At 61.2% G+C, this 25,104-nt stretch overlaps 1 protein-coding gene across 9 annotated transcripts in view; it reads right to left on the bottom strand.

Moving 5' to 3' along the window:
- The window catches only part of PIP5K1C (phosphatidylinositol-4-phosphate 5-kinase type 1 gamma), a 58,243-nt gene that overhangs the window by 18,286 nt on the left and 14,853 nt on the right, over positions 1-25,104 (bottom strand). For 7 of the 9 annotated variants that reach the window (XM_032252265.1, XM_032252268.1, XM_032252270.1 and 4 more), the window contains exons 2-8: positions 13,988-14,019; positions 12,096-12,188; positions 9,498-9,628; positions 8,634-8,751; positions 4,544-4,696; positions 2,101-2,400; positions 674-879 (exon numbers count right to left, since the gene is read on the bottom strand). In XM_032252265.1, the coding sequence (XP_032108156.1) occupies positions 674-879; positions 2,101-2,400; positions 4,544-4,696; positions 8,634-8,751; positions 9,498-9,628; positions 12,096-12,188; positions 13,988-14,019 (1,033 nt within the window). Of the gene's footprint in view, positions 1-673; positions 880-2,100; positions 2,401-4,543; positions 4,697-8,633; positions 8,752-9,497; positions 9,629-9,927; positions 10,233-12,095; positions 12,189-13,987; positions 14,020-25,104 lie in introns of those variants that run through there. The other 2 variants (XM_032252272.1, XM_032252273.1) reach the window with 2 other exon arrangements.

Below are 25,104 nucleotides of genomic sequence, written 5' to 3'. Positions count from 1 at the left end.
CAGCTCACTGCAGCCTCTGCCTGCCACACTCGCAGGACCCTTCAGCCTCCTGAGTAGCTGGGGCTACAGGCTCACTTGCAGCTAAGCTTCATATTTTTTGTAGATATGTGGTCTCGCTATGTTGCCCAGGCTGGTACTGAACTCCTGGGCTGAAGCAACCCTCCCACCTTGGCAACTGCTGGAATGACAGCCGCTTTGATCTGGGTGGAATCAGAGTTTGCAGCCCTCCGCGTCGTGCGCTGTGTCCCGCTGAGGGCACCGCCTCGCCCGGTCCCTCTGGCCTCCCACGCATCCTCCACACCATTGTGGCTCCACTCTACACAGGCGGCGCGTGGACCCCTCTGAGGACCATGGGGAAATGCCATCTCAATGTCATTCCTGTGGATGGCCAGTGGCTTTGGCCCAGTCACGGGCGAATGGAAGTGCCACCCTGTCATTTCCAGACCAGGCCCCGAACCCTGCACTCAGCCTGTGGCCGGCACCACAGCCTGGCTTCGCTCTGGGGCACCGATGCCAGGCTCCAGACTCCCAGTCCCTCTGTCACCCATGACACCCTCGCCAGCCCTCCCTGCCAGCTTCCACACTTGGGACGGGGTTGGGTGCGGGGGTCTGAGGGGCTGGAGCCCGCAGGGAAGGGAAGCGGGAGGGGTCTGGAGGCCCCCCGCCCACCTACGTGTCGTCCGACTCGATGGCCTCCCCACGCGCGGCGCCGCCCTGGATGGACTCCATGGCCGTGGAGTAGAGTGCCTTCTGGCCCACGGGCCGCTTCTCATCCGAGGTGCTCTGCGCGCCCTGCGCCTGCCGCTCACGCTCGTGCTGGTCGATGTTGTGCACGCCCAGCAACAGGCTGTAGTCCATGATCTTGAAACTTTCCAGCACCTGCAGGGTGGGGCGCGAACATGCGGTCAGCTGGCTCCACCCCGCAACGGCCCGATGGCCCGGTGGGCTCGGATGTGAGGGGTGTAGTCCCACGGCCCTGCAGGGGTGGGGTTCTACCCTTATCCAGGGACAGAGGGGCCGTGGTCACACAGCGGCCTCAAAGCGGGCCAGAGAATGAGGGCTTCCGGTCTCCCAGCAGGTTGCCTCGGGCGCTGGGACGGGGACTTTCCTTCCTGGCTTTGCTCCTTCCTGAGAGACAGGGGGCCGGGCCTATGCCTGAGCAGCCCAGGCCCAAGGGCGAGGATGTGCCTGGCCCAACAGCCGACACCCAGGTGCGTGGGTGCCCACAGTAGCCTTGAGGCCTGAGTGGTTTGGGCGGTTTTCTGGACATGTGAGTCAAGTTCTTTTTTATTTAAACTCTTAAAAAAATTTAAGCAAGCAAGTTATCAAAGGGGTCAGGCAGCTGGGGGTGGTCAGCGGGGGACCTGGGTGGAGTGCGGGAGCTGGGAGGTTCCAGGCTCTGCTCCCAACAGACTGAGGCCTCCCCTCCTTGGCTGCATGCCTCAGCTGTGAGGGTAGGGCAGGGACAACACAGCTCACACAGGCAGAGGAAGAGCCACCGCAGGCTCCACGGGGACAGGAGCCAGACCCCCCACCGGATAGATAAGGGCCCTCACCGCAGCCTACAGGGCAGGCAGTCCTCCCATTGGATGGGTGGGGAAACTGACGCACAGCAAGTTTTCAAGGCTGGTCAGAGAGCTCTGGGCTTGTGGCCGCAGCATCCAAAGGCTGGGCTCTCTTCTCTGGGGGTTAAGGGGGACTCTGTACCACTGCCACCATGTCATCTCCAGAGGAACCACTTCTTAGCAGTGCAGACACTCCCGACCCCCAAGGGCTGGGTCTGGAGAGGTGTTTTGTTTTGTGTTTTCTCTGGGAAATGGGGTCTCACAATCTTGCCCATGCTGGTCTTGAACCCCTGGGCTCAAGCCATCCGCCTGCCTCGCAAAGTGCTGGGATCCCAGGCAGGGGCCACTGTGTCCAACCACATCTTACGCTAAGGCCATAAAAGCTTGAGCTGCTTCCGGACCCCACGGTGGGCTGGGGCCTACCCTGGATTCGGGGCAGGCGGGCCTCAGCCTGGCACCCTCCCCAGCCCTGCCTGCCCTCCCCAGGCAGTCCCGCACCCTCACCCTCCCGTGCCCGCCCGGGCCGCAGCCTCACCAGGCAGTCCCGCTGCAGCGTCTTCACCAGGGCGCTGAAGGTGTCGGCATCCAGCAGGAGCCCCTCGGGCATGTCCTGCATGAAGTCCAGGTCCTTGTAGGTGGGGAAGCTCTTCTCCTTCTCCTTCCTGCTGGCACGCCGCTTATAGGTGGAGCCCTTGAGGTCAAACTTGAGGTGCATCTTGACCACGCGCGGCAGGATGTTATTCATGACCACCACGCGGATGTTCTTGCCCCCCGACTGCACGCAGTACAGCCCGTAGAACTTGGGCAGCAGCGTACGCGGGTTCTGGTTGAGGTTCTGCCGGGAGGAGAGGACAGGTCTCAGGGGCAGCCGGGCCACAGGCTCTCGGGGGTGGGCGGAGCTGGCCTCTGCCTCAGGGGACTTGTGGATGCCCCTGGCCAGCCCCCTCTCTCCCCAGGAGTCCTCAGGGACCCCTTCCTCCCTCTGCAGGTGCCCACCTGGCCTTCCCACAGCGCCCTACTCTCACGGGTCTCGGGGTCTCCCCATCCAACTGTGAGCTCCAGGAGGGTCTGTTTCTACAGAGCCAGGCCCCGAGTCAGGCACTTCTGATCTTCCAGAGGCTTCCACACTCCCTGCCTGCCCACAGGACATCGCCCCAGCTGGGCTCGCCTGCTGGGAGGTCTGGAGGACAGAAAAGTGATGCTCTGTCTATCCTAAATACATACACATATGTATATGCATGTGCACACACACGCACGCGCACACATACACATACACGCGCGCGTGCGCGCATATTTTCTTGAGACAGAGTGGAGTTCTGTCGCCCAGTCTGGAGATCTGCATGGTGCGATCACAGTTCACTGCAGCCTTGACCTCCAGGGCTCAAGCCATCCCCCCACCTCAGCCTCCTGAAGTGCTAGGACCACAGGCGTGCGCCCGGCCTCTGTGCTGGCTATGCTCCGCCTGTTTTGGACTGATCAGCTGGGACTTTCACTCCACATCCGGGTCTGCAGGCACAGGCAGGATCTGGGTCCCGCTCTGCCCTGTAGACCCCAAGCAGGCACTGGGTGACCCAGGGTTGTCCAGGTGAGGCCACAGCTCCCCTGCCCAGAACCTTCTATGACGAACCCAGGGGGATGCTGCCCGGGTGTCAGGGCCGGGTCAGACCCACAGGGAGAGGAGTAGTGGGCGAGGCCTCAGGCACCAGCCTGGGGAGGCTCTGCAAACTCCAACACTCCCCTGGCGGAACCCGGCTGTCACCTATTTTTGTGGGGCTGTGAGCTGAGAATGATTTTTTTCAGTTTTAAAAAGTGGAGAGGCCAGGCGCGGTGGCTCACACTGTAATCCCAGCACTTTGGGAGGCCAAGGCAGGTGGATCATGAGGTCAGGAGATCGAGACCATCCTGGCTAACACAGTGAAACCCCGTCTCTACTAAAAATACAAAAAATTAGCTGGGTGTGGTGGCGTGCACCTGTAGTCCCAGCTACTCGGGGCCGAGGCAGGAGAATCGCTTGAACCCAGGAGGTGGAGGCTGCAGTAAGCTGAGATCACGCCACTGCACTCCAGCCTGGCAACAGAGCAAGACTCCATTTCAAAAATATAAAAGTAAACTAAATAAATAAAAAGAGGAGAAATAAAAATAGTTTTTTGCAACGGGTGAACAGTGATATGGAATTTGCATTTCTTGGTCCATGAACAACGCTCATGAGCACATGGCCGCACCCGTCCATTCTCGTGTGGTCACGGCGGCTCGGTGCCACCCAGGCAGAGCTGAGCCCTGGAGTCACAGACCACAGCCTCGCAGGGCCAAAAACACTCACTTTCTGGGACTTGACAGACAGAGTTTGCTGAGCCTGATCTAGGGAGCCTGGGCCCCACCGTAAGCATCACACAGAGTGATGGAGGAGGCCTCAATGGGGAAACTGAGTCACAGGCTGTGCTGCCCAGAGTGGCCGGGCAGCAGCTGTGACCTGGCCACGTGGGAGGCGCCCACCCCGTCTGGGCAAGTACCCGAGTCCCAGGCCCAAGAACACAGTGGCCGCCGCCGACTCCTGCTCCCCAACCCAGGGCCTGATGTGCCCTTTCTGAGTCACGTGGGATGAAGAATGGGCCAGATGGAGCTGTCTCACGCCCACCTGAGCAGCTGGTCTTTTGTGGGGCACCAGCTGGCGGCCCATCCCCTCCTCTCTGCAACTCTCTGAGTCACCCTTGGGCCACTTGGGTCTCCATGGCACCTGAGAGACGTGGCCCATGGGCCGCCCTAACCCTAAGCCAAACCCACAGCTCATAGGGGGTGTTGGCAAGGTGGGGGTGGGGAGCCAGGCAGGGGCCGGTGCCCACCCAGCCCTGCCCAGGGACCCCGAGGGTGAGTCCCCAGGCGCCTCTTGCTGTGCCCCAAGGATGCCTGCTCGCCCTAGCCTTGCTGCTTCTGCCAGCCGGGAGAAGGCGGCAGGAGCAGGTGGGGGCGGGCGCGCGCACCATGTAGTATCCGGGGAGCAGCTTCTGCAGGAACTCGGCCTCCTTGTGCATGACGGTCTTGATGATGAACTCATCATCGCTGGTGACGTAGAAGAGGGAGCCGCTGGCGCCCGGGTTGGACAGCTCGATCAGCGGCTCGTTGCACAGGGAGTACTGGAAGCAGGGGAGGCGTGTCAGTGATCCGAGGCTGCCGGACACACAGAGGCGCCGCTCCCAGTCTGCCCGACAGCCCCTGGACCTGACTTGTCCCTCCATTTTACAGATGAGGAAACAGAGGTTCGGAGAGGGGTCGTGACTTGCCCGAGGCCAGCCAGCGACATGTGGCGCCTGAGCCGAGCCAACTCTGCAGCCCAAGGGCCGGCCCGCTAGGGCACTTCCCCAGGCTGCCTCCCCCTCTCCTTAGAAGCAAACACCTGATCATACGGGGGCGCCAGCAGGTGTGGCAGCACCCCTGCAGCTTGGTGTGGCCACAACGCCAGCTCTGCCCCATGAGGCATATGCAGTAGTTGAGGGGTGGAACTCGGGGAAGGCTCCCCAGAAGGGCGACAGGCAGCTGGTGCACCTGCGTATTTGCCCTTCTCTCCTTCCCACCGATTTCCCTCCTGAGATGCTGATGTGATGGTTGGAAGCCCAGCAGCCACGCTGGTCCAAGAAGTAACCTCTGGGATGGGAGCTGCATCTCTGGTGGGCAGGCCCCACTCTGGCCCCTGGCAGTCCAAGCCCTTCCTCCCCATCTCTCTGGCCCTTGTTCTCAGCCCCTGCTGTTTGTTTCATGATGTGCTCACTGTCTCTCTTCCCCCAGCCCTGTGCCAGCCATTAGGCAGTAGGCCTGTGGAGGCGGAGGTTTTTGTGTCACTGACACACAGCAGGTATTTGTTAAGGACGAGAGTGAAGATGAGGCCCGTGGGTGCTACCCTGAGCCTTTCGGGTACAGAACCAACGAACTGTGCTCGGGGCCAAGGCATCCGGGTCACATCCTGTAAAATCCTAAGTGGCCACCATTGGTCTACACGGATAAGGTGACAGCGAGCTCCCCATCAGCGAAGCAAGCCAGGTCCACCCAGGGTCAGCGCTGGGGCCGGATCCACTGAATGACGGAAGGGTGGCCTCCGAGTGCTGAGTGCTGCCGGCCCCACTGGGAAGAACGCTGCTGTGCTAAGCAGGTCGGGGGCGCTCCCCAGAGTTAGGGGTGGTGGCGAGCGGAAGCCAGGGGAGGCCAGGCATGGTGGTTCACCTAGCACTTTGTAATCCCAGCACCTTGGGAGGCTGAGGTAGGAGGACTGCTGGAGCCCAGGAGGTCGAGGCTGCTGTGAGCTGTGATAGCGCCACTGCCCTTCAGCCTGGGCAACAGCGCAAGACTATTTCAAAAGGAGCCCCAGCAAGTGAGGGGCACCACCTGTGGAAAATGCTGACAGAGCCGGGATTGGGTGCGAGCTGGGTCCCCAGCTCCACGCACTCTGACGTGTGGATATGCTTGGGGGCCAGAGGAACTGGGAAACATGAGGTCACTTTAGGCCCAGGGCCTGGGAACGCCCCCATCCCTCCTGGGGCTCAAGTCACCGCCCCCCCCGCCACTCCACTGTGCGGGGTGGTCTTGGGCCAGGGAATGGCGTCATCAGTTATCACACGCCGGTCAACACGGGCTGGATTCTGCAGAGTCACCAACAGCCCTGTCCCCCTCGGTGGCTCAGAACAGCCACTCACGCTGCTTCTGCCATGCCTGGCTGGGAGTGACGGCGCAGGGTGTAAGCCATGGGGGGCTCTGAGGCTGCAAGGAGAGCTGTCTAGGCCACTGCTGTCACCTGGCTGGCCATCTGTCTGCCTTTCACCGCCCACAGCCACGAGCCACAAATATCCACAGGAAACGCAGGGCCCACGCGGCTCCTCCACCCTCCCCGCCACGGCAGGACGCCTCGCCCTCCAGCCTCCCCGACACAGGCGTGGTGGCACAGGGCGAGGACAGGCCTCTCCTAGGGCTGGTGCCCTCCCTGGGAGGCCTGGGCCACTGTCCTCAGGTCACATGGAGCGGGGAACGCCTAGCAGCCGGAGTACACCCCCGAGGCACAAATCCCTGCTTCCTGTCCGCAGTGGCAGGGGGGAGGCTGATCTCATCTGCAGCTCGGAAAACGCTCTGGAAAGGGCGAGCGGAGCTTCGCACAAAGACCACCAATGACAGGGACATTCTGGAGCCACACGCTAATGGCAGTTGCCCTCGGGCGCAGGCTAGTGGGGCTGCAGCCTCCATGGGTCTCAGCTGCCGGGGAGATACAGCCCCATGCGTGGGTTTCGGTGCCAGGCAGGGCCAGGACAAGCCCCCACAGGCTCCGAGGTCGGGGCCGGGGCTCTCTGCAGCCGCGCTGCTGACCGCGTCCTCCTCTCCACCCCCGGCCGACCGCTGGGCAGGCCTGGGCCCCACCCTGCGTCCCACCTCCACCTTCTCCTGCCTGGCTGTCCTGAGCTGAGGGCCGTGCCAGGGCCACCCCCACTTACCAGAGGGAACAGTGGCCTCAGCTTTCTCATCAGAGAAGCACTGGTAACCCCACGTCCCCGAAGCCTCACCTGTGGCCACTCAGACTCAGGGAGCCTGGGGACGGCCACACGCACACCGGCCCGTCCCCTACCGCCGGCGCACGGCCACTCACACCACAGCCTGGACAGAGGCCAGGGCTGCCGCCTGCTCAGCACTGGGGCCAGGAGAATTCTCACCCCGAGATGAGCAGAAGGATCAGGGGTCACCAACAGCAGGCTGGCCCCCTGACGCCATGGGCGCACACCCAGCTTGAGGCCCCAGAACTCAGTCTTACTGGATTCTAGGTGAGCCCCAGATGGCCCCAGTTCAGCTTTCATCCGTCCGCTCCCGATAATGGACAATGGTGCCATCTCTGCTACGAGCCCGGCCGCCGCCTTTCACTCCCAGCAGCCTCACAGGCCAGAAGTGTGGCGTCCAGGTCACCCAAGGGCCATTTCTACGCACAAACCTCGGGCAGTTCTCACTCTCCACTGTCCCACCCAGCTCAGGCAAGCCACTGGGACACTGAAGGCTGGGCCTTGGTGACACGACCCGGGGCATGGTGACTCCCGGGCACCTGAACAGGGCTGGGGTTCCCGGGGGTCGCACGCACCCCCGGCTGGAGCAGAGGCCGGTTCTCCTGGAAGACCCAGGCTTCCCACAGACTGAGATAAACCAAACACATGCACAGTCCCCACCCAACCACCAAAGACGCATGGAACTGGCTGCGCGGGTGAGGGCAGGACGGGAGAACCACGGGCCCCCGGTCCGCCTCGGGTGAGGGCAGGACGGGAGAACCACGGGCCCCAGGTCCGCCTCGGGTGAGGGCAGGACGGGAGAACCACGGGCCCCAGGTCCGCCTCGGGTGAGGGCAGGACGGGAGAACCACGGGCCCCGGGCACCTAGACATTGCCAGAACGACAACTGCTCTTTTCTACAGAATTCACGTTTTCCCTGATACAGAGTTCTCCAAGACACCAGGCAGGCTTGGGAAAGGCCACCCAGAGCTTTCAGAAGTGGTGCCGGTGCCCACGAGCTCCAAGGCCATCGCAGCGAGCGCCACCCTCCGCATGCGTCTTTTAGGGGCCCTGGTAACCGGCTGCTAGGTCAAAGGGGTTGGCCTAGATTTTGACTTTTCTGACTTGAAAGCATCAAGCCACAGCTAGAGCTTGGGAGGTCCGACAAAGCTGGTCCCCGGGGCACCCACGTCCCAGTGACTTGTTCTAACCACAAGCTTGGGTCGGTCACTCTGGCGCCAGGCTGCGGAAGACTGTACCATCTGTTTGGGGAGTGGACACCCTCGCTTGCTTGACGGTGAGCCTGCTTGAGCGTGGCAAGGAACGGAGGCTCCCAGCCCCCGCAGCCAGGACGGAGTCCCGCTGCCGCCAGTCATGCGAGCTTGCAGGCTGATCCCTCCCCTTCCCCAGGTGAGTCGCTAGGAGACCCCGGCTCTGAACTTGACTGTAACCCTACACAAGGCACCCAGGGAGGCTGCCCCCAGACGCCTGACCCACAGGCCCCCTGAGACCCCAAGCACGTTCTGTTGGAAGACAGGAAGCCTGCGGCAGCGAATACGCTTACCAAGTAATCGTCTGGCCGGATCCCGAAGAGCTCCCGGAAGTAGCGGAAGGCGACAGGTGCATAGGTCTTGAAGCGGAAGTCCTGGAAGTGGTGGGCGGGGGTGAGGTTGCTGCCTTCACTGTGGAGGAAGAACGGGAGAAGTCTGTGAGGCGGGTGGGCTATGCACCTCTCCCCCACTCCCACCACGTCCCCTCCTACTGCCTCTAGCAGATCAGCTCCAAGGCTTCCGTGAAACAGCCCAATCCCACAAGCAACATGGGGCTCCTGATGGGACCGTCCCCCAGTAGCCACCCTCCCTGCTCTCATTAACGACAGGGCCCACAGTGTTGGCCAGGGGAACATGGCCGCCAAGAGTGAGACCACGCCGCCTGGCCTCTCCTGCAGCTAGGTGTGGTCACGTGACTGCACTCAGCCGATGAGACATGAGTGGAGCAGGAACACTGTGTTTATGTCCTAAATGGAAGGGCTGTGTTGTTCTCCTTCTCCTTCTCGTTCCTCCTGTGGCTGGAATGAAGCCGTGATGGCAGGGGCCTGAGCAGCCACCTGGGACCACTGGCCACAGAGCTGTATACTGAGAATGCTGGTGTCAGGTGACCAGAAGGAACCCAGGACTCCAACACCAAGGTGTCTCCTGACCAGCCCTGCACTGCTTACTGGCATTTGTGGATTGGAGGAGAGCTAACCCTCAATCTTTCCTGCTTTTAAACTGCCTTTACATTAGGTCTCTGATTCAGCAGCAAATGAATATCCTGAATGACAGAGGGCCAGGGCTCAAGGGAGCTGTTTCCAGCACAGAAGGGCGCTCAGGACAGGCCGCTCCACCTAGGAGCTTTGCACGTGCCAGGCAAGCCCTGAGGCTCCTACCTGGGGAAGAAGATGCTCTCCACCACGTAGAAGTCCTGCATGAGCACATCCCGCTCGGGCTTGGAACTCAAGTGGCCCACGGTGTAGCCGATGCCCAGCTGGATGGCGCCCTTCAGGGTGGAGGAGGTGGTCTGTGGGGAGACCAGGGCGTCACCCCCAGGCTGCTCCTGGCCCCACCCTGTACCCCCTGCGCGCACCCCAGGGGGTGGAGTCTGTGTTCAGTTGCAGCTTGGGACCCGTCACCTGCCAATACCCCACCCTGGCCCCCGGGACGCCCGTCCTATAGCTGCTGAGCTGTGGACACTGGGCCGGGAGGTGGGGTCACCCTCCCTTGGGCCACACAGCCAGTACAGGGCTCGGCCATGACTTCCACCCCGTTTCACTCAGCCCTCTAGTCCTGTTGGCTAGCGAGGTTCTAGAAGGTTCTCACAGTATGAAATAGCTCCAACTTAGCAAGGGTTGATTCACTGTCGGGGTTTCTTTTTAGGGGTATCGTTCACAACGTGATGCCCAGATCACTTTCATGTCTGCAGACACAGGTTCCTGCTAGCTGCTTTCTATGTAATACATGTGGTCACACTAGGCAACCCACACGGCTGCTCAGTGCCTCGGTTTCCCCACCTGTGGACAGGGATGGGTACAATGGTTCTGGCCCTCTTGGGGATGTGGTGTCAGCAGCTGTTAACAATTATTTTTACTTAATTTTTTATATTTTTGAGGCAGAGTCTTGCTCTGTCACCCACGCTGGAGTGCAATGGCGCAATCTCGGCTCACTGCAACCTCCGCCTCCCGGATTCAAGCAATTCTCCTGCCTCAGCCTCACGAGTAGCTAGGATTACAGGTGTGCGCCGCCACGCCTGAATAATGTTTGTATTTTTAGTAGAGATGGGTTTCACCATGTTGGCCAGGCTGTTCTTGAGCTCCTCACCTCGGCTGATCCCCTTGCCTTGGCCTCCGAAAGTGCTGGGACTCCCGGCGTGAGCCACCGCACCCAGCCGCCTGCTGATACTTTATCATCGGCATCAATGGTGTTATTCTGGCTGTGCGCTCTCAGCGCCGTGTCCGCGTCAGCCCTGGGAAGCCACCTCAGCCCTCCAGTCTCTAATTCAGGTCTCCCGTGCTCCTGTCGCGAGTGCGAGGCATAGGGAGGATGGTCGGCAGGTGGCACTGCCCAGGTTTGGCCAGCCTCCCTCCTAAGTCACACTCCAGGTGTGGCCTGCACGGTCAACTCCTCAAGATGCCACGGACACAACAGATGTGTGCCCGGAGGTGACATACAAATGGCCAAGCCCGCAAAGACGCTCCATGTCACCGGGCACCAAGGAAAGCAAATCAAACCACGGACGGGCTGTGCACCGTGGCTCCCCGGGAGGCTGGGCTGGGAGGATCGTCTGAGCCTGGGAGTTTGAGACCAGCCTGGGCAACATGGCAAAAGCCCATTTCTACAAGCAAGCCAAAACACGAACACCATGAAGAGACACCACCTCACACCCGCGAGGACGCCAGAATCAGAGACAACCACCCCAAGTGCTGGTGACGACGTGGGGAGCCGGGACCTCAGGCAGCGCTGCCGGGACTGAAAATCGGAGCAGCTGCTGTGCAGACTGTCTGGGAGGTTCTCAAAGGGAGACACGGAGTTACAGATGCCTTGGCAATTCCACTCCTGGGTGTCTGCCCAAGACCGACCAACACGTTTCCACACAGACGCGCACACGTGTCCTCAGCAGTACAGTCCACAACAGCCAGGCGTGTGAATCACCGCAGCGTCCAAGACGCAGCGAAGGGCAGGCGCCGCATGGGCCCGCGTGGGCCCCCACGCGCCAGAACACGACTCGGCCGTGAACAGGAGTAGGCTGTGACGTGGGCCCCAGAGCCACTGAACCCTGAGGATGCTATGCTCAGTGAGACACCAGACGCAGAAAGCCACACGGCGTGGGATTCCGCTTCTACGAAAGGTCCGGGACAGGCCCATCCACAGAGGCGGGAAAGGGATGCATGCATGCCAGGGCTGGGAGTGGGGATGGGGAGTGACTGCTAATGGGGACAGGGCTATTTGAGCTGACGGAATGTTCTGGAATTAGAGGTGATGGCTGCACAACTCTGCGAATGTACTAAAAATCATGTATTGAACACTTTAAAGGGTGAATTTTACAGTGTGTGAATCCCATCTCAGTAAAGCGAGTATTTTTTTAAAAAGACAGGACCTAGGCGTGGGTGAGAACAGAGTGGGGGTCAGACTTCCTGCCAACACGGTGTGAGCCAGGCCACCCCCGAGCATCCCATCCACGATCTGAGGTGGTGGTGGGACCCGTAACCCCTCTCCCTCACCAGGGCTGAGAGCCCAGGCACTGCTAAGGTTCCCGAGACTCAGAGCCAGGCAGGGGTTGCAGCCAGGCTGAGCCACAAAGCACGCCGTCCGGCCGCCGGGCAAGGACAGCAAACACTGGGGCGTCACCCAGGTCTGAGGACTCCAGAACCTGTCCCTGGGCAGACCCTGATGTGTGTCGGGGTGATGGACCCCATCTGTGGTACCCGTGGGAACCCCCTCCCCTCTGCTCCCTCCTGCTCCCCCCAGCCAGCTAAGGGGAGCCGAGGAACCTTCTTGTAGGTGGTTTCGCCGGATGCGTCCACACCTCGATGGCCCAACTTCTTCCCATGGCCAGGGCCCGGCTGTGCCGTCATGGATAGGGCCTGGGCAGAGGAAGCAGGAAGTGTTAACTTCATGAGGAACACCCCCACCGGAGCAGGGCACGCTCTGAAACCCTGGGAAGAAAGGGTTTAGTTGCTGCGCCCAGCAGGGGCAAGCAGGGCAGGGGCAGGTCCGGGCAACCCCGGGGCGCAGCAGGAGACACCTCATTTGCAGGCACCTAACGGGCTGGCTGGGGTCCCTCAGTGTCCCATGCTGGACACCCAGAAGCGCTCACTCTGAGAGGGAGACCTCTGGCTCCTCCAGAAGGGCAGGAGGACTGGGCGGCCCCAGCCCCTAACTTCAGGGTCTCTCCCAGGTGCTGTGGACACTGAGGCCAGACTGCTCTCTGGGGTGGGGCTGCCCTGGCACTGCAGGGTGCTGAGCAGCACCTCTGGCCTCCACCTGCTCCATGCTGAGAGCACCCCCCAGCTGTGACAACCACAGATGTCCCACCGCCCACTGTCCCCATGGGACAGGACAGCCTAGTGAGCCCCCTAGGCTGGAAGACTGAGAAGAGCATCTGGTCCCTGAGGGAGACGGTCAGGGTCAGGCCCGCTCCTGCGGGCTGCCGGGCAGCACAGGCATCTTAGCAGATGGCGTGAGCCGCCTACCCTGGGGGCCTCAGCCTGCTGCCCTCAAAGGAGGATGTGAGGAGGGGCCGTGGGAGTCTGAAGCGACACAGAGGCCAGCCAGGGGGAACGGCCCTGCCAGGCACCAACACTTAAGGAGCGCCATTGTGTTTCCTTGGAGAGCCCAGGGGCCCTACACTGGCCAGCACCCCCACTGCTCCCCTCGGCCAGACCCCATCCCACCGCCATCGGCCCCAGTGATGCTCCAGCAGCCCTGACCCCTGCCGTGCCCACCCCTGGCAGCTGATGCTGCTCGGCCATGTTTGGTGCATTCTCCCAGGCAGCCGCCAGGGGGCAGGCTCTCCCCAGGAACATATCCAGCCACCTGTGCCGCCCTCCCTGATGCCCCCACGCAGGGGGTACTCCGAGGAAGGATTCCAGGGTCCCAGACCAGGTAGACAAAGTCTGAACGGCTCAGGGTATGGACACAGGGCCCAAGGGCAGCCCAGGCGCGACAACTGCCCTGGGGACCATTCCTGGGAACGGGACTCGGGAACAGGTACCCTGCGGGCTGCATGTGGGGAGACGGGGAGACGGGGAGACGCAGCAGCTAGGGCGCCCTCGGGGAACGGCCCACACCACCCGCGCACACGGGCTGGGAAGAAGGCCACTCCATGCCACGGGGCTGGCAGAAGCTGCTAATGCAGGACCACTGTGCAGAGAGCTCTCCGGAGGAGACAGGCAGCAATGACAAGACGGGGAAGGGACAGTGCATACGCCACCGAGTGACTCACAGACGCTCAGGGCGTGGGTGGAGCTGGGAGCCTCGGGCGTTGCCCTCTGGGCAGCGTCTGACCCTCCGGCCTGCTCCTCCATTCCTGCCCCCAGTCCCCCTGAGCTGCTCTCTCCTCCCCCACCCATCCCCCAGAGTCCTGGCCCCACATGACCTGTAACCCAGACGAGCCCTTCCTGCCCATGCAGCCCTGACCAGCAGCCCCACCACTGGGGGCGCGGCCCCTCAGATGCAGGGCCCTCCTCCATCGCAGAATTTCACCCTGACTACTCAAGACGTGGTTGGCGTGGACCCTGTGTCCATCCACCTGTGGACACTGCATGGCGTCTGGGGCCTGAGAGGTGCGGGAAGCCCCCCAGGCCACACAGCTTCTCTGCGGGTAGGGAGGAAGTGGGTCAGGGTGGGGACCCCAGGCCCTCCGTCCCCTCCAGACACTCACCTCTGTCGGGGCTGCCTTCTTCTGAGCCAAACCTGCAGGAGACACAAGCCAGATATCAGACCTGGGAGCCCCGGGCCCAGCCCCCGGCCCACCTTCTGGCCCCCGAGGCCTGACGTGTGTAACTCCGCATGGTGCTTGTCTCAAGGGTACACAGGAAGATGCAGACTGAGTGTGCTGGGAGGGATGTGATGAGGCTGGGGGCCACTGGGGCCTGCCACGGTCACCCTGGTCAGGGCCACTGGGGCCTACAGCAGGGGAGAGGCTTTGCAGCCTCAGGGAGGTGAGCGGCTGGCAACACCCAGGCTCTGCACCCACCAGAGGGCCTGGGGCTTGGACCTGGCTGGAGGAGGACAGGGGAAGTGGGGAGCAAACCTCCCCCACCCTGATCCCTTCACGCCCACACATCAGGTTCTGAGCAGTCACTGACCAGGCAGCTCTGAACTGACCAAGCCCCGCTTCCCCGGAGGCAGGCACCAGGAGAGGCTCGGTCATGGGGAAATCAGGTGCCAGCTCGGGAGAGGGGGCGAGGGCAGGCTGGAGTTGGGGAGGGCCCAGCCCCTGAGCGGCTGCAGTCAGTGGGAGCTGGCTAGAGGTCCCCAGGGCTGGTGCCCAACCTGCCTGTCTCCACGGAGAGATTTGTGGAAGGATAAGGGAGCCTGTGAGGAGCGCCCAGCCCTGCCCTGGCTCCTGGGCCCACAGCTTCCAGTCAGTGCCTGCAGCGGGGTGCAGGACAAAGCTCCAGAGAGGACAACGGGGGCCTGCCGGGGTGAGCCACCGCCCAGGCCCTGGCTAAGCCAGGAGCGCCTCCGTCCACGCAAGGAGGCTGGGATGAGGGGCAGGCGAGACTCGGCACCTGGGACCCAGGACCATGTCCCTAACCCTGGGGCTCCCGGCAGCGGGGCCCCGGAGTCCTCGTCTGGACAGTGGGCTTCCATGGAGAGTCTTCTGCTCAGGGTTGTGGTGGGCAGAACACGCGCCCCCAGGACTCACCTGCCTTGATCGTGAAACAGACTACAGCTGTGATAAGGGCCCTGAGACCGGCGGGCGGAGGGGGGTGATCCTGGGGGACCCGGGCCCCGATGTCCTCACAGGGTCCTCACAAGAGGAGGGGGGAGAGTCAGAGAGAGACTGGAAGAGGCTCTGAGGTGGCTGTGAAGGGGGAGGATGGGCCCTGGGCCAATGGGCAGACGGGCACAGGCACCCCTAGGCCCCGGGAGAGGCGGAAATGGAAATTCTCCCCTGCAGCCTGTGGTGGGACCAGCCCTGTCCCACAGCTTGACTTTAGCCTGGTGAGGCCCCATTATGAGGTCGGACGCCCGCCCCAGGGCCCTGAGGTAGGAGGCGATCTCGGTGACTGCAGGGAACGCACACCCTGGCATCCACCACGTGGGACGGGGCCAGACCTGGTTTCACCCTCAAGGGGCTCACAGTCAGCAAAGGTCGGCACATGGCCAGGTGCTTGATGTGGGGTGACAGGTAGGGTGCGGATCAGCAAGGGAGGCTTCCTGGACAGATCGTGCCTGGGCTCAGTGCAGAACAAAGGCGCAGTGGGGAGCGGGAGGGAGTTCCAGGCCCAGGGAACAGCAGCGGCACGAAGGTCACGAGGGGCTGAGGCAGCGGCGCTGCTTCGAGGGTCACAAGGCACCCTCCAGGCTCACGTGAAGGCAGCCGGCGAAGGGGAGGACTCCTGCGAGATTCCGATGCTGGCACCACCCGGGGCCCAGGGCATGGACACAAATTCTTTTCAGTAACACAGTGATGGGGGCCCGGCGCTGCCAGCCTCTTCTCACTCTATTCTCCCCTCCTAGAGGAGGCTGAGGGTCGGGAGGTGAGGCTGACGGAAGTCTTCCAGCTGGGGCACGGGGGCAGGCCCTCACATGGGCTTATTGGAAGCCGGCATGCCCTGCCCCCAAGGCGCAACCCTCTGGCCGGCTCCCTGCTCTGCGCTGGGCAGCAGTGAGCCGGAGCTGGTGAGGCCCTGGCTTCCAGGCCAGCCGAGGTGAGCAGGGGAGCCCAGGACCCGTGAGGGGCCAACCGGGTGAGGCTCAGGGAGGTGCAGACAGGTGAGGAGGTGGGTGCGGAGTCTGAATGGGTGGAGGACCGCCGAGCGTGGACGCGGGAGAGAGGACGGGAGAATTTCCCCAAGAGACAAGGAGTCTTTCCAAGCCAAGACCTTAGCGTCAGCAGAGAGCGCAGAGAGGGAGGGAGTCCCTGGTTTAAGACTCGGAAGGTGATGCACAGAGGGAGGCGCTGACCCACCCCAGGTCACACAGAAGAGGAGGCAAAGCCAAACCCCGCCCTGGGTTGCCTATGCCCTGCCCTCTCAACCCTGCCAGCGCCCTGGCCCCCATGGGCACTGCACTGCTCTCGGTGGGTGCGCGGGAGGCCCGGTGACTGCCCTGCTGTCCGAAACACGTCTCCACTGGCACTGAAGGCAACTGAACACAGCTGGGTGGGGCCCACAGCTTTGCTCTGCACCTGGGTCGGAACCGCCAGAGACACAGTGAAGGCACAGGGTGGCAAACTCTGCGGGGTCAGGCCTGGGGGCAGGCACAGGCCGGGGAGGGAGCCTCAACTGAGATGCGGGTAAGGCCTGTGGCCACGGTCAGTCCCCATGCCTGCCTGGGGGTTCCGGATTGGGCAGTGTGCCCCCACATTCACGTCCCTCAAAGAACCTCAGAAGGCAACCTTATTTAGAAAGAGAGTGCTGACGTCATTGGGTAAGATGAGGTCGTGCTGGAGTGGGGCGGGGCCCAGATCCGTGGCAGCTGCTGTCCTTATAAGAAGCCCCGCGGAGAGGCCAAGACGCCTGGGGATGGAGGCGGGGCAGGAACCTCTCCTCCAGGCCCAGAAACGCCAGCTAGGGATGCCTGGGGGCACAAGGAGCACAGGAGGCGTGGAGAGAGCTTCTCCCCGGTTGGAGGGCGCAGCCCTGCCCACACCGGGAGCTGGGCTCCGGGCCTCCAGATCCAGGCCAGAACAAACGCCTGTTCACGGCCTGCTGCTCTGCGCCCCCAGTCCCTGGGACTCTGGGCAGCCCAGGCCCTGCCCCGACTCTCTAGTGAGGATTCAGCCCGGGGTGGGACAGATGTACTTCTCGAGGCAGCTGGAACAGTGGAAGGGTCCCCGCCTTGGGCCACCTGGGCTCCCTGCAGGACTGGGCAGGCACGGACGGGGTGGGGGGCCTGGAGGGGTCTGCAGACCAACCTGCTCACCGCAGGGGCTGGAGGGAGGGGGCGGGTCAGCGGCGGAGCGAGTGAGGTGACTCAGCGAGCTGCCTCTCTGTCCTTCCGAGGACAGGGCCGGTCGCCCCCAGGTCTCTGACAGGCCATGAGGGCCACTCCGGGCTGGGGGCCGGAAGGTGCCGGAGGCTGACGTGATGTTTGGGTTGGCGGCCCAGAGCAGAACAATTCACGGTTTAGCGTCCAGGGTGTGGGGGAAGGAAAGGAGAGGGCAGGAAGCCAGCGGCGGGCAGGGTGGCCATTCCAGACCTCACCGGGCCGCCACAGTCCTGACTCTACTCCCGAAACCACCCCCTGAGCCCCCATGCCCACTGGAGCGACTCAGCTGTTTTCCTTGGTGGCCGGGGTGCTGGGTAGTCATGGCGCTTGGGTGGAGGAAGGCGCCCTGGGTCCGCCCTGCCCAGACTGTCCCAGGCTCCCCACTGCCCACTGGCCCAGGACCAAGGGGAGGCAGTGAGGCCCTCCCAACCCGGCTCTGCCGACCTCACCAGGAACCTCACGGTCACCTGTGTTGTGTCTGGGCCCTCTGCCTCAGTTTCCCTCCTTGGCTCCACGTCTTCATCTGCCCGACTCGCCTGAGCTGGCTGACAATGGGGAGAGAAGAGGGGTGGCTGGCTCGGGCCCTGCTGGGAACGTCTGTGCACTGGGGGCCTGGGAGGTTAAGGGACCAGACTGAAGCCCCAGGCAGGGGCAGGGCAGGAGGGGGAGGCGGAGGCACTGGGTTGGGGGACCTGGGGAAAATGCGCTGCTCCCAGGGCAGACAGCAGGGGCCGGCAAGGAGAGGCCAGAGCCGAGTAGCCCATGGAGGAGAGGGGACCTGGGGGGAGGCAGAGTCTTGGGGCCACCGCCCGGCCTGGGTGTGGGCAGTTGGGCACCATCTTTGCCCCAGCCCTGCTTCCTGTGAGGCCCACTCTGGGCACGGAGCCTGCCGTGACCCCCATCAGGGGCCACCATGACGTCGAGCGCTGCTCAGCCTGAGACGTGACTAATTATCTGCTGAATGAACCACCCCGTTTTCGAGGAAATTAGATTTTAAAAATAGTCGGGGGAGAAAAGGCGAGCTCAGCTGTGGAGCCGGGAGGTGGGCCCCTCAGCCCACGGCTGCCAGGGGGACAGGCAGGCAGGGGCACCTCGGGGGTGTTGGTCAGGGTGGGGGGATAGCCAGGGTTTCATCTCTCCCTCTCCCCACTCTCGAGGGGCAGCAAGGCCCCTGGGCCTCCACGCCAGCCTCTGCTGCAGCCGCCCACTGTGTGGCCTCAGATGAGTCCTGCATGTCTCTGAGCGGTTTGCTCTGCCCGGGCTGAGGGCCTCCTCTGCACCCGACACACGGCCACCTCTGCACCCGGCACGGGGCCACAAGGCCACCTCTGCACCCAGCACACAGCCACAAGGCCACTTCTGCACCCGACATACGGCCACAAGGCCACCACCTCTGCACCTGGCTACAGTCACCTCTGTACCTGGCATGGAGCCACACAACCACCTCCGCACGCAGCACGGGCCACATGGCCACCTTGGCACCCAGCTGTTCGCTGCTCTGAGCCCCTGGGTGGGGCTGCTGCCCAAAGGGCCACTGCTAGGTGCCACAGGAAGGTGCGGGCTCACCGTGACACAGCAACTCAGTGCGTGAGGACGCCGAGGCACGGGGTCCTGTGGTCCTGCAAGCAGGAAGCAACCCCGGGCCGGAGCTCACGCTCAGTCCTCATTTGCTAGAACAACAGGTCCTCCGTCCTCCCGCTGTGCAGGTCTCTAACCATGGGGACCACAGGCCCTTGGGGGACCTGCCAGGAAGCCCAGACTGGGCAGCAGCACTCCATGACACAGGCTGGGTTGGGGAACCAGAGTGGGCAGGGCCGACCCTCAGCTCTGGTGAGGCTCAGCCAAGGACCAGGTGGCCGAGGCAGTCCATGCGACAATCTTCTCTCGGGAAACTGCAGAACGCTTCTGTGGCTGGCCACAGACGGCTGCGACACTTGGCAGGGGTGTGACTCACTCTGACCAACAGAATGGGATAGAAGGGATGACGTGGGTGTGAGGAATGCTGGCACTTCTGACTGCGTCTCTGGGAAACTGGGGCTTTGAACGCTCAGAGGCCGGCTCCCTGCAAAGAGGCCAAGCGGCCCCAGCTGCCCCAGCCATCCCAGCTGAGGGCTCACAGGCACATGCAGGACTAGCTTGAATCTCCTGCCACCACCGACCACAGCCGTGGGACCAACCCCAGGTACGACGTGCAGAAGAACCATCCAGCTGAACCCAACCCAAATAACACAATCGCCAGCAAATACACAGTTGCCTGAAGCCTCTATCTTGGGACAGTTTGTTACACGGCAACAGCTAACTGAAACAGACGTCGTGTTTCCATGCTGACAGCGTTTCTCAAAGAAATACCTCGACTGCTATCTGTGGACTTCTTTGGAACAGAAGGAGTTACAGTTTTAAATTCCTTTGTCTTACTTGGATTTCTCACATTCAAAGGGGCATTAATAATCTGTATGATGGATTGTTCAGCCAAGAAAAGGAGCAAGGCTCCGACACAGGCCACAGCACGGATGCACCTTGAGGACGTCACGCTTAGTGAGAGACGCCAGACACAAAAGGCCACACAGTGTGTGACCCCATTTCTATGAAATGTCCGGGACAGGCTGATCCAGAGATAGGGAGGGGATGCGTGGGCGCCGGGGCTGGGGAGGGACAGAGAGTGACAGCTGACGCGCACAGGGCCTGCTTTTGGGATGATGGAAATGTGCTAGAATTCAAAACCCTGTGAATACGCCAAAGAGAATTTACTCAATTGCAACCATTTCAAAGGGGGAGTTTTGTGGCAGGTGAATTATGTCCCAGAAAAGCAAAATGAAGAAGCAGATCCCTTTAGCTGCAAAAGCATTGCCCAGTGACAGACACCAGCTGGAGCCCTCTCCAAACTCTGCCATCCTGCAGGGCCTCAGTTCGCTGGTCTCTAAAGGAGGTCAGGGGACTAGGTCAACGCCTGACCAGAAGGGCAGCCAGTCCGGCAGCCTGGAGCTTCTCAAACCGTCTGTGCTGAAGGGCTGAGCTCACCCTTTCTTTTCTCTCCATCATTGACCAAGACTTCTGTAAAACAAGGTAAACATCAACTACCAAGGTCTGAAAGGCTGGCTCGGCATCCACAGAACCATGCAGCTGGTCACTGGTGCTGACCCTCAGTGGGACGGCGGGATCAGGGGATGGAGGGACGGAGGGACGGCGGGATGGTGGGATCAGGGGATGGAGGGACGGAGTGAACAGAGCCAACGGTCAATCGCAGGACCCACAAGGTAAATCGTGGGTCTACTGCCCAATTCTTTCAACTATTCATCACTTTTTGAAATTTTTCTTAATAAAATCCCTGTACCCCAAGTGAAAGGTGAGTCTCGACCTTGGACACAGGTGTTTTCAAGCTTTGGGGACACACAGTTTTTGAGGGGACTCTGCTTGAGGAACCCAAGTCAGCACACAGCTCACAGAGGATGCCCCCAAGCTCCAGCGACTGAGCCCTGTGCCCAGGCTCCCCGTCTAGCACCGAACCTTTGAGGGGCATGTTCCTGCCTTGGGAACACGGCCCGGCTACCCCTATGTCTCAGCATGGCCGGCTCCTGTCCTCCCATTTGGGTCTCAGCCTGACTCTCGCCTCCCCAGAGACTGTCCTCACAGCCACCTTCCTACCTGCCCTGAATCTCGTTCTATTTCCCCACAGTGCAAGTCACGGTTGGGAGTGATCTTGCTCCTTCTGGTGAGAGCAGAGACCAGTGTCTTGTTCACAGCTGCTCTCCCAGACCTACCCATTGCCCAGCACAGAGTAGGGGCGCAGCAGCGCCAGTGAATGGAGCTGCGGCGGGGGGCTGGGCTGGATCTGGGAAATCCAGAGCGGTCCTCAGCTGTGGAAGGGGAGCACTGGGGAGGACGTGACCTGGGACCCGGGCTCAGATGCACAGTGAATCTGCCACCAAGATGAGGCATCAGGAAGAGATGCAGGCTTGGGTCAGATGTGCTGAGAGCAGTCAGGACTTCTAGGGCTGGAAGGGCCCAAGGGATGCCCTGGACGTGGCTCAACATGCTGGGCTGGGCACACATGGGAGACAGCATGGCAGAGCAGGCAACCGGAGCCTAGAACGTGCCCGGGACATAGTAGGTGCTCCAGAAACTTTCTGAAGCAAATGAAGAGGTGAATGCTGTGGGAGACGCTGCCTGGGCTATGGCAGGGCTTGGGGGATCCCACTCCTGCCCTCTGGCCCTGTGAGAACACCCTGGCTACAGCCAAGCCCCTCGGACTGCTGGGGCCTCATCCTTGGGGGACATGGCAATGGCCTGGAGTCCCACAATCAAGCCTGGAAAAACAGCCCTGAGGTGACTTGTCACCCTGGATTCACACTATTTTCTGATCCTGAGACGCCTGGTGGGGTGAATGGTGTCGTGTGATATTCTGTCCGCTGGGTTGCTAATTCATTCATTCAATTTATTCATTCGTTCACTCATCCAAACCCAAATCTGCAATCCTGGGTTTAGGGGATGAGACACCACTGGGGCAGCTGGCTCTCTGTCTAAATACCATTGTCCTTTGTTTTTCTTTTGAGAAGGTGTCTTGCTTTGTTGCCCAGGCTGGAGTGCAATGTTGTCATCCTGGCTCACTGCAACCTCCGCCTTTCAGGTTCAAAAGATTCTCCTGTCTCAGCCTCCCAAGTAGCTGGCATTAAAGGCACCCACCACTATTCTCGGCTAATTTTTGTATTTTTAGTAGAAACAAGGTTTCAACATGTCGGCCAGGCTGGTCTCGAACTCCTGACCTCAGGTGATCCACCTGCCTCGGCCTCCCAAAGAGCTGGGATTGCAGGCATCAGTCACTGTGCCTGACCCGTCCAAACATAATGTCTAATAAGAAAAAGTTTTAAGCACCTAGAAAAGCATACGATCACATAAAAGACACCCGTATGTTACTGTGTAAGTCAAAAAACACCTTTTCTATTTACCCCTCAGTCAGGGGTCGGCAAGCTTTTGTAAAGGGTCAAGGGAGATCAGGCGGAGGCCAGGACATATCTGGGATGGGCTCTGGGCGTGGCCCTGAAGGCGGAGGGAGGGGTCTAAATGGGGGTCTCACCAGGGGAGACTCTGCCCTCCAGGGTACACTGGGTGATGACTACGGGTGCTCCTGGCACCTTAGTAGGTGGAGGCCAGTGACACTGCTCAGCGCCCTGCAGTGCCCAAGGCCACCCCACTCCAGAAAAGGATCAGGTCCTTCAGGTCAGCAGTGCTGAGGGGCAGAGACCCTGTTCTAGAGACTGGGTGGTAGAAGCCCCCCCACCGCCCACACACGAGAACCGGGGTGAACACAGTATGGAGGTGTGTGGGATGGGCGTGGCGGTGGACAGGGTGCTCTTGATACGATTCTCCAGGTGAGTACAATGTTTCGGGAAAAGAACGTGTGCCTCTGCCATCCCGTCCATTTTGTCTTTTTTTGACACTTGGTCTGTCACCCAGGCTGCAGTGCAGTGGCGCGATCTCGGCTCACGGCAACCTCCGCCTCCCCGGTTCAAGCGATTCTCCTGCCTCAGTCTCCCGAGGAGCTGGGATTACAGGCGTGTGCCACCCCGCCCAGCTAATTTTTGTATTTCTAGTAGTTTCACCATGTTGGCCAGCCTGGTCTTGAACTCCTGACCTCAGGTGATCCGCTCGCCCAACTGCTGGGATTACAGGGGTGAGCCACCGCGTCTGGCCCACTTTGGCCTTTTGGCTGAAGCTCCCCGTGATTAAAGCCGCAGCGCGTACACACATCCCCGACGAGGGCCGGTGCTCTGCAAGCTGTGTCTCCAGCCCTCTCCACCCCCTGAGGTGACTGTCACTAGACCTATTCCACAGCTGTGTGAGCTGAGGCTCAGAGGTCTGGTCTGGGCAAGTCAAAGACAGCAAAAGTCACTCCAGCCTGGACCTGAAGGGCAAATGGCAGCCCCAGGGCAGCTTCTGGAGGAGAAGCCGAGCTTAGGCGCATTTTTTAGATAAACTCCAGGGGAAGCAGCTAGACAGAGGCCACTCAGCCAAACGAGGCCTGGATCCTGGGTTTGGTCCTCTGGCTCCTCAGGCCCACCGGGATCCAATGCAAGTCCCTTCCCCGTCAGTCTGGTGTGTGCGAATACGCTTCCACAAACCCAACTGCAGGGCCTGTCGTACGCTGCATGCTGCTCTGTCCCTGTCCCCTCCGCTGCCCAAATAGCACAGAGGGGAACACACAGAAGGTGACTAAAACTTCTTAGAAAAGGCATTGTGGGCCAGGCTAGGTGGCTCACATCTATAATCCCAGCGCTTTGGGAGGCCGAGGCGGGCGAATCACCTGACTGTCAGGAGTTCGAGACCAGTGTGGCCAATATGGTGAAACCCCATCTCTACTAAAAATACAAAAATTGGCCAGGTGTGGTGGTGCACACCTGTAATCCCAGCTACTAAGGAGGCTGAGGCAGGAGAACTGCTGGAATGCAGGAAGCGGGGGTTGCAGTGAGCCAAGATCGTGCCACTGCACTCCAGCCTGGGCAATAGGGCGGCTCCATCTCAAAAAAAAAAAAAAAAAAAAAAAAAAAAAAAAAAGGCACTGTGGGCCAGACGCAGTGGCTCATGCCTGTCACCCCAGCACACTGGGAGGCTGAAGTGGGAGGCCTGCTTGAGCTAGGAATTCCAGACCAGTCCGAGCAACACAGCAAGACCCCATCTCTTAAAAAATAAAAAGTTATCTGGCATGGTGACGTGCACCTGTAGTCCCGGCTACTCGGGGGGCTGAGGTGGGAGGACCGCTTGAGCCTCAGAGCTGGAGGCTGCAATGAGCTGTGACGGTGCCACTGCATTTCAGCCTGTGGATGGAGTAAGACTTTCTGCTAAAAAAAAGGAAAAAAAAAGAGAGAGAGCAGAAAAGGAAAAGCATCATGCTATCAAGCTAGCCCAAGTCACCAGGAAGTACAGGAGGCACAGGGGCCCAGCACCAGCAATAACATCTCCTTACTCACTGCTAAGCTGTCACTAATCCTGTTTCCCTCTTTCCTTTCGCCGCTAGGAAGCCCCATGTCCTTAGAGATGAGATAGTGCCAGTTCTTGAGGAGACACACGGGAGCTCTTTTCCTGGCCTGGCTGCCCACAAGCACCCTAATGTGGCCAAGCCTCAGCCTCTCTGGACCTCAGTTTCCCCAACTGTCACATAGAGTCGGAGTGGTACTGACCTCCTGCATGACACAAGGACTCTGAGCTCATTTCCACGAGGTACACAGAATGGAGCCAATGAGAGTGAAGCTGCCTCCACCAGTGACCTGAGGCCCTTCTGTGCCATGTGAGCTGCTGGGGGTCCTGGAGACCCCTCACACCCCGGGCTCCTGTGGACTCTCAGGGTCGCCCCAGCCAGCCCACACCTGCCTTTCTGACTCCTGCAACCAGGAGGCTTCTCCTGACCACTTCCAGGGATTTCCTGACCCCCCGATGGAGCCAGACACCCCCCCGGGCTGTGCGCCCAGGTACCGGCATCAGGTACTGCAGACACCTGGACACCTGTCCCCACCTCAGCCTGGGTTCCTAACGGACAGAGCTGCTGGCACGGACCCAGCTGACGTCACATTGCTGGGAGGGCGCTCCGCTCTGCCCTGGCCCCCGGCCTGCCTGCACACTTTCTCCCTGGGCCCTCGATGCGCGGGCAGTGGGCGTCCTGCCTCTGTGTCAGGACACGGACACAGGAACCCGCAGTTCAGCTCCCAGCTGGGCCCAGCTCACTGTCCCCACACGCTGGCCCCGGCAGCCATGAGGCCACTCACATGGCAAGCGCTTTCCCCTGTGGGACGCCCGCCCTCGATGCTCAGGTGCTGCAGGGAGGTCAGCCTGCACTCAGCCCCAAAC

Source organism: Sapajus apella, unplaced genomic scaffold (genome assembly GCF_009761245.1).
Source record: "Sapajus apella isolate SASKATOON/1434 unplaced genomic scaffold, GSC_monkey_1.0 scaffold77, whole genome shotgun sequence".
Classification (NCBI taxonomy): Eukaryota; Metazoa; Chordata; class Mammalia; order Primates; family Cebidae; genus Sapajus; species Sapajus apella.
Note: the sequence above shows the minus strand (reverse complement) of the source record. Positions and strands in the feature narration are given on the sequence as shown.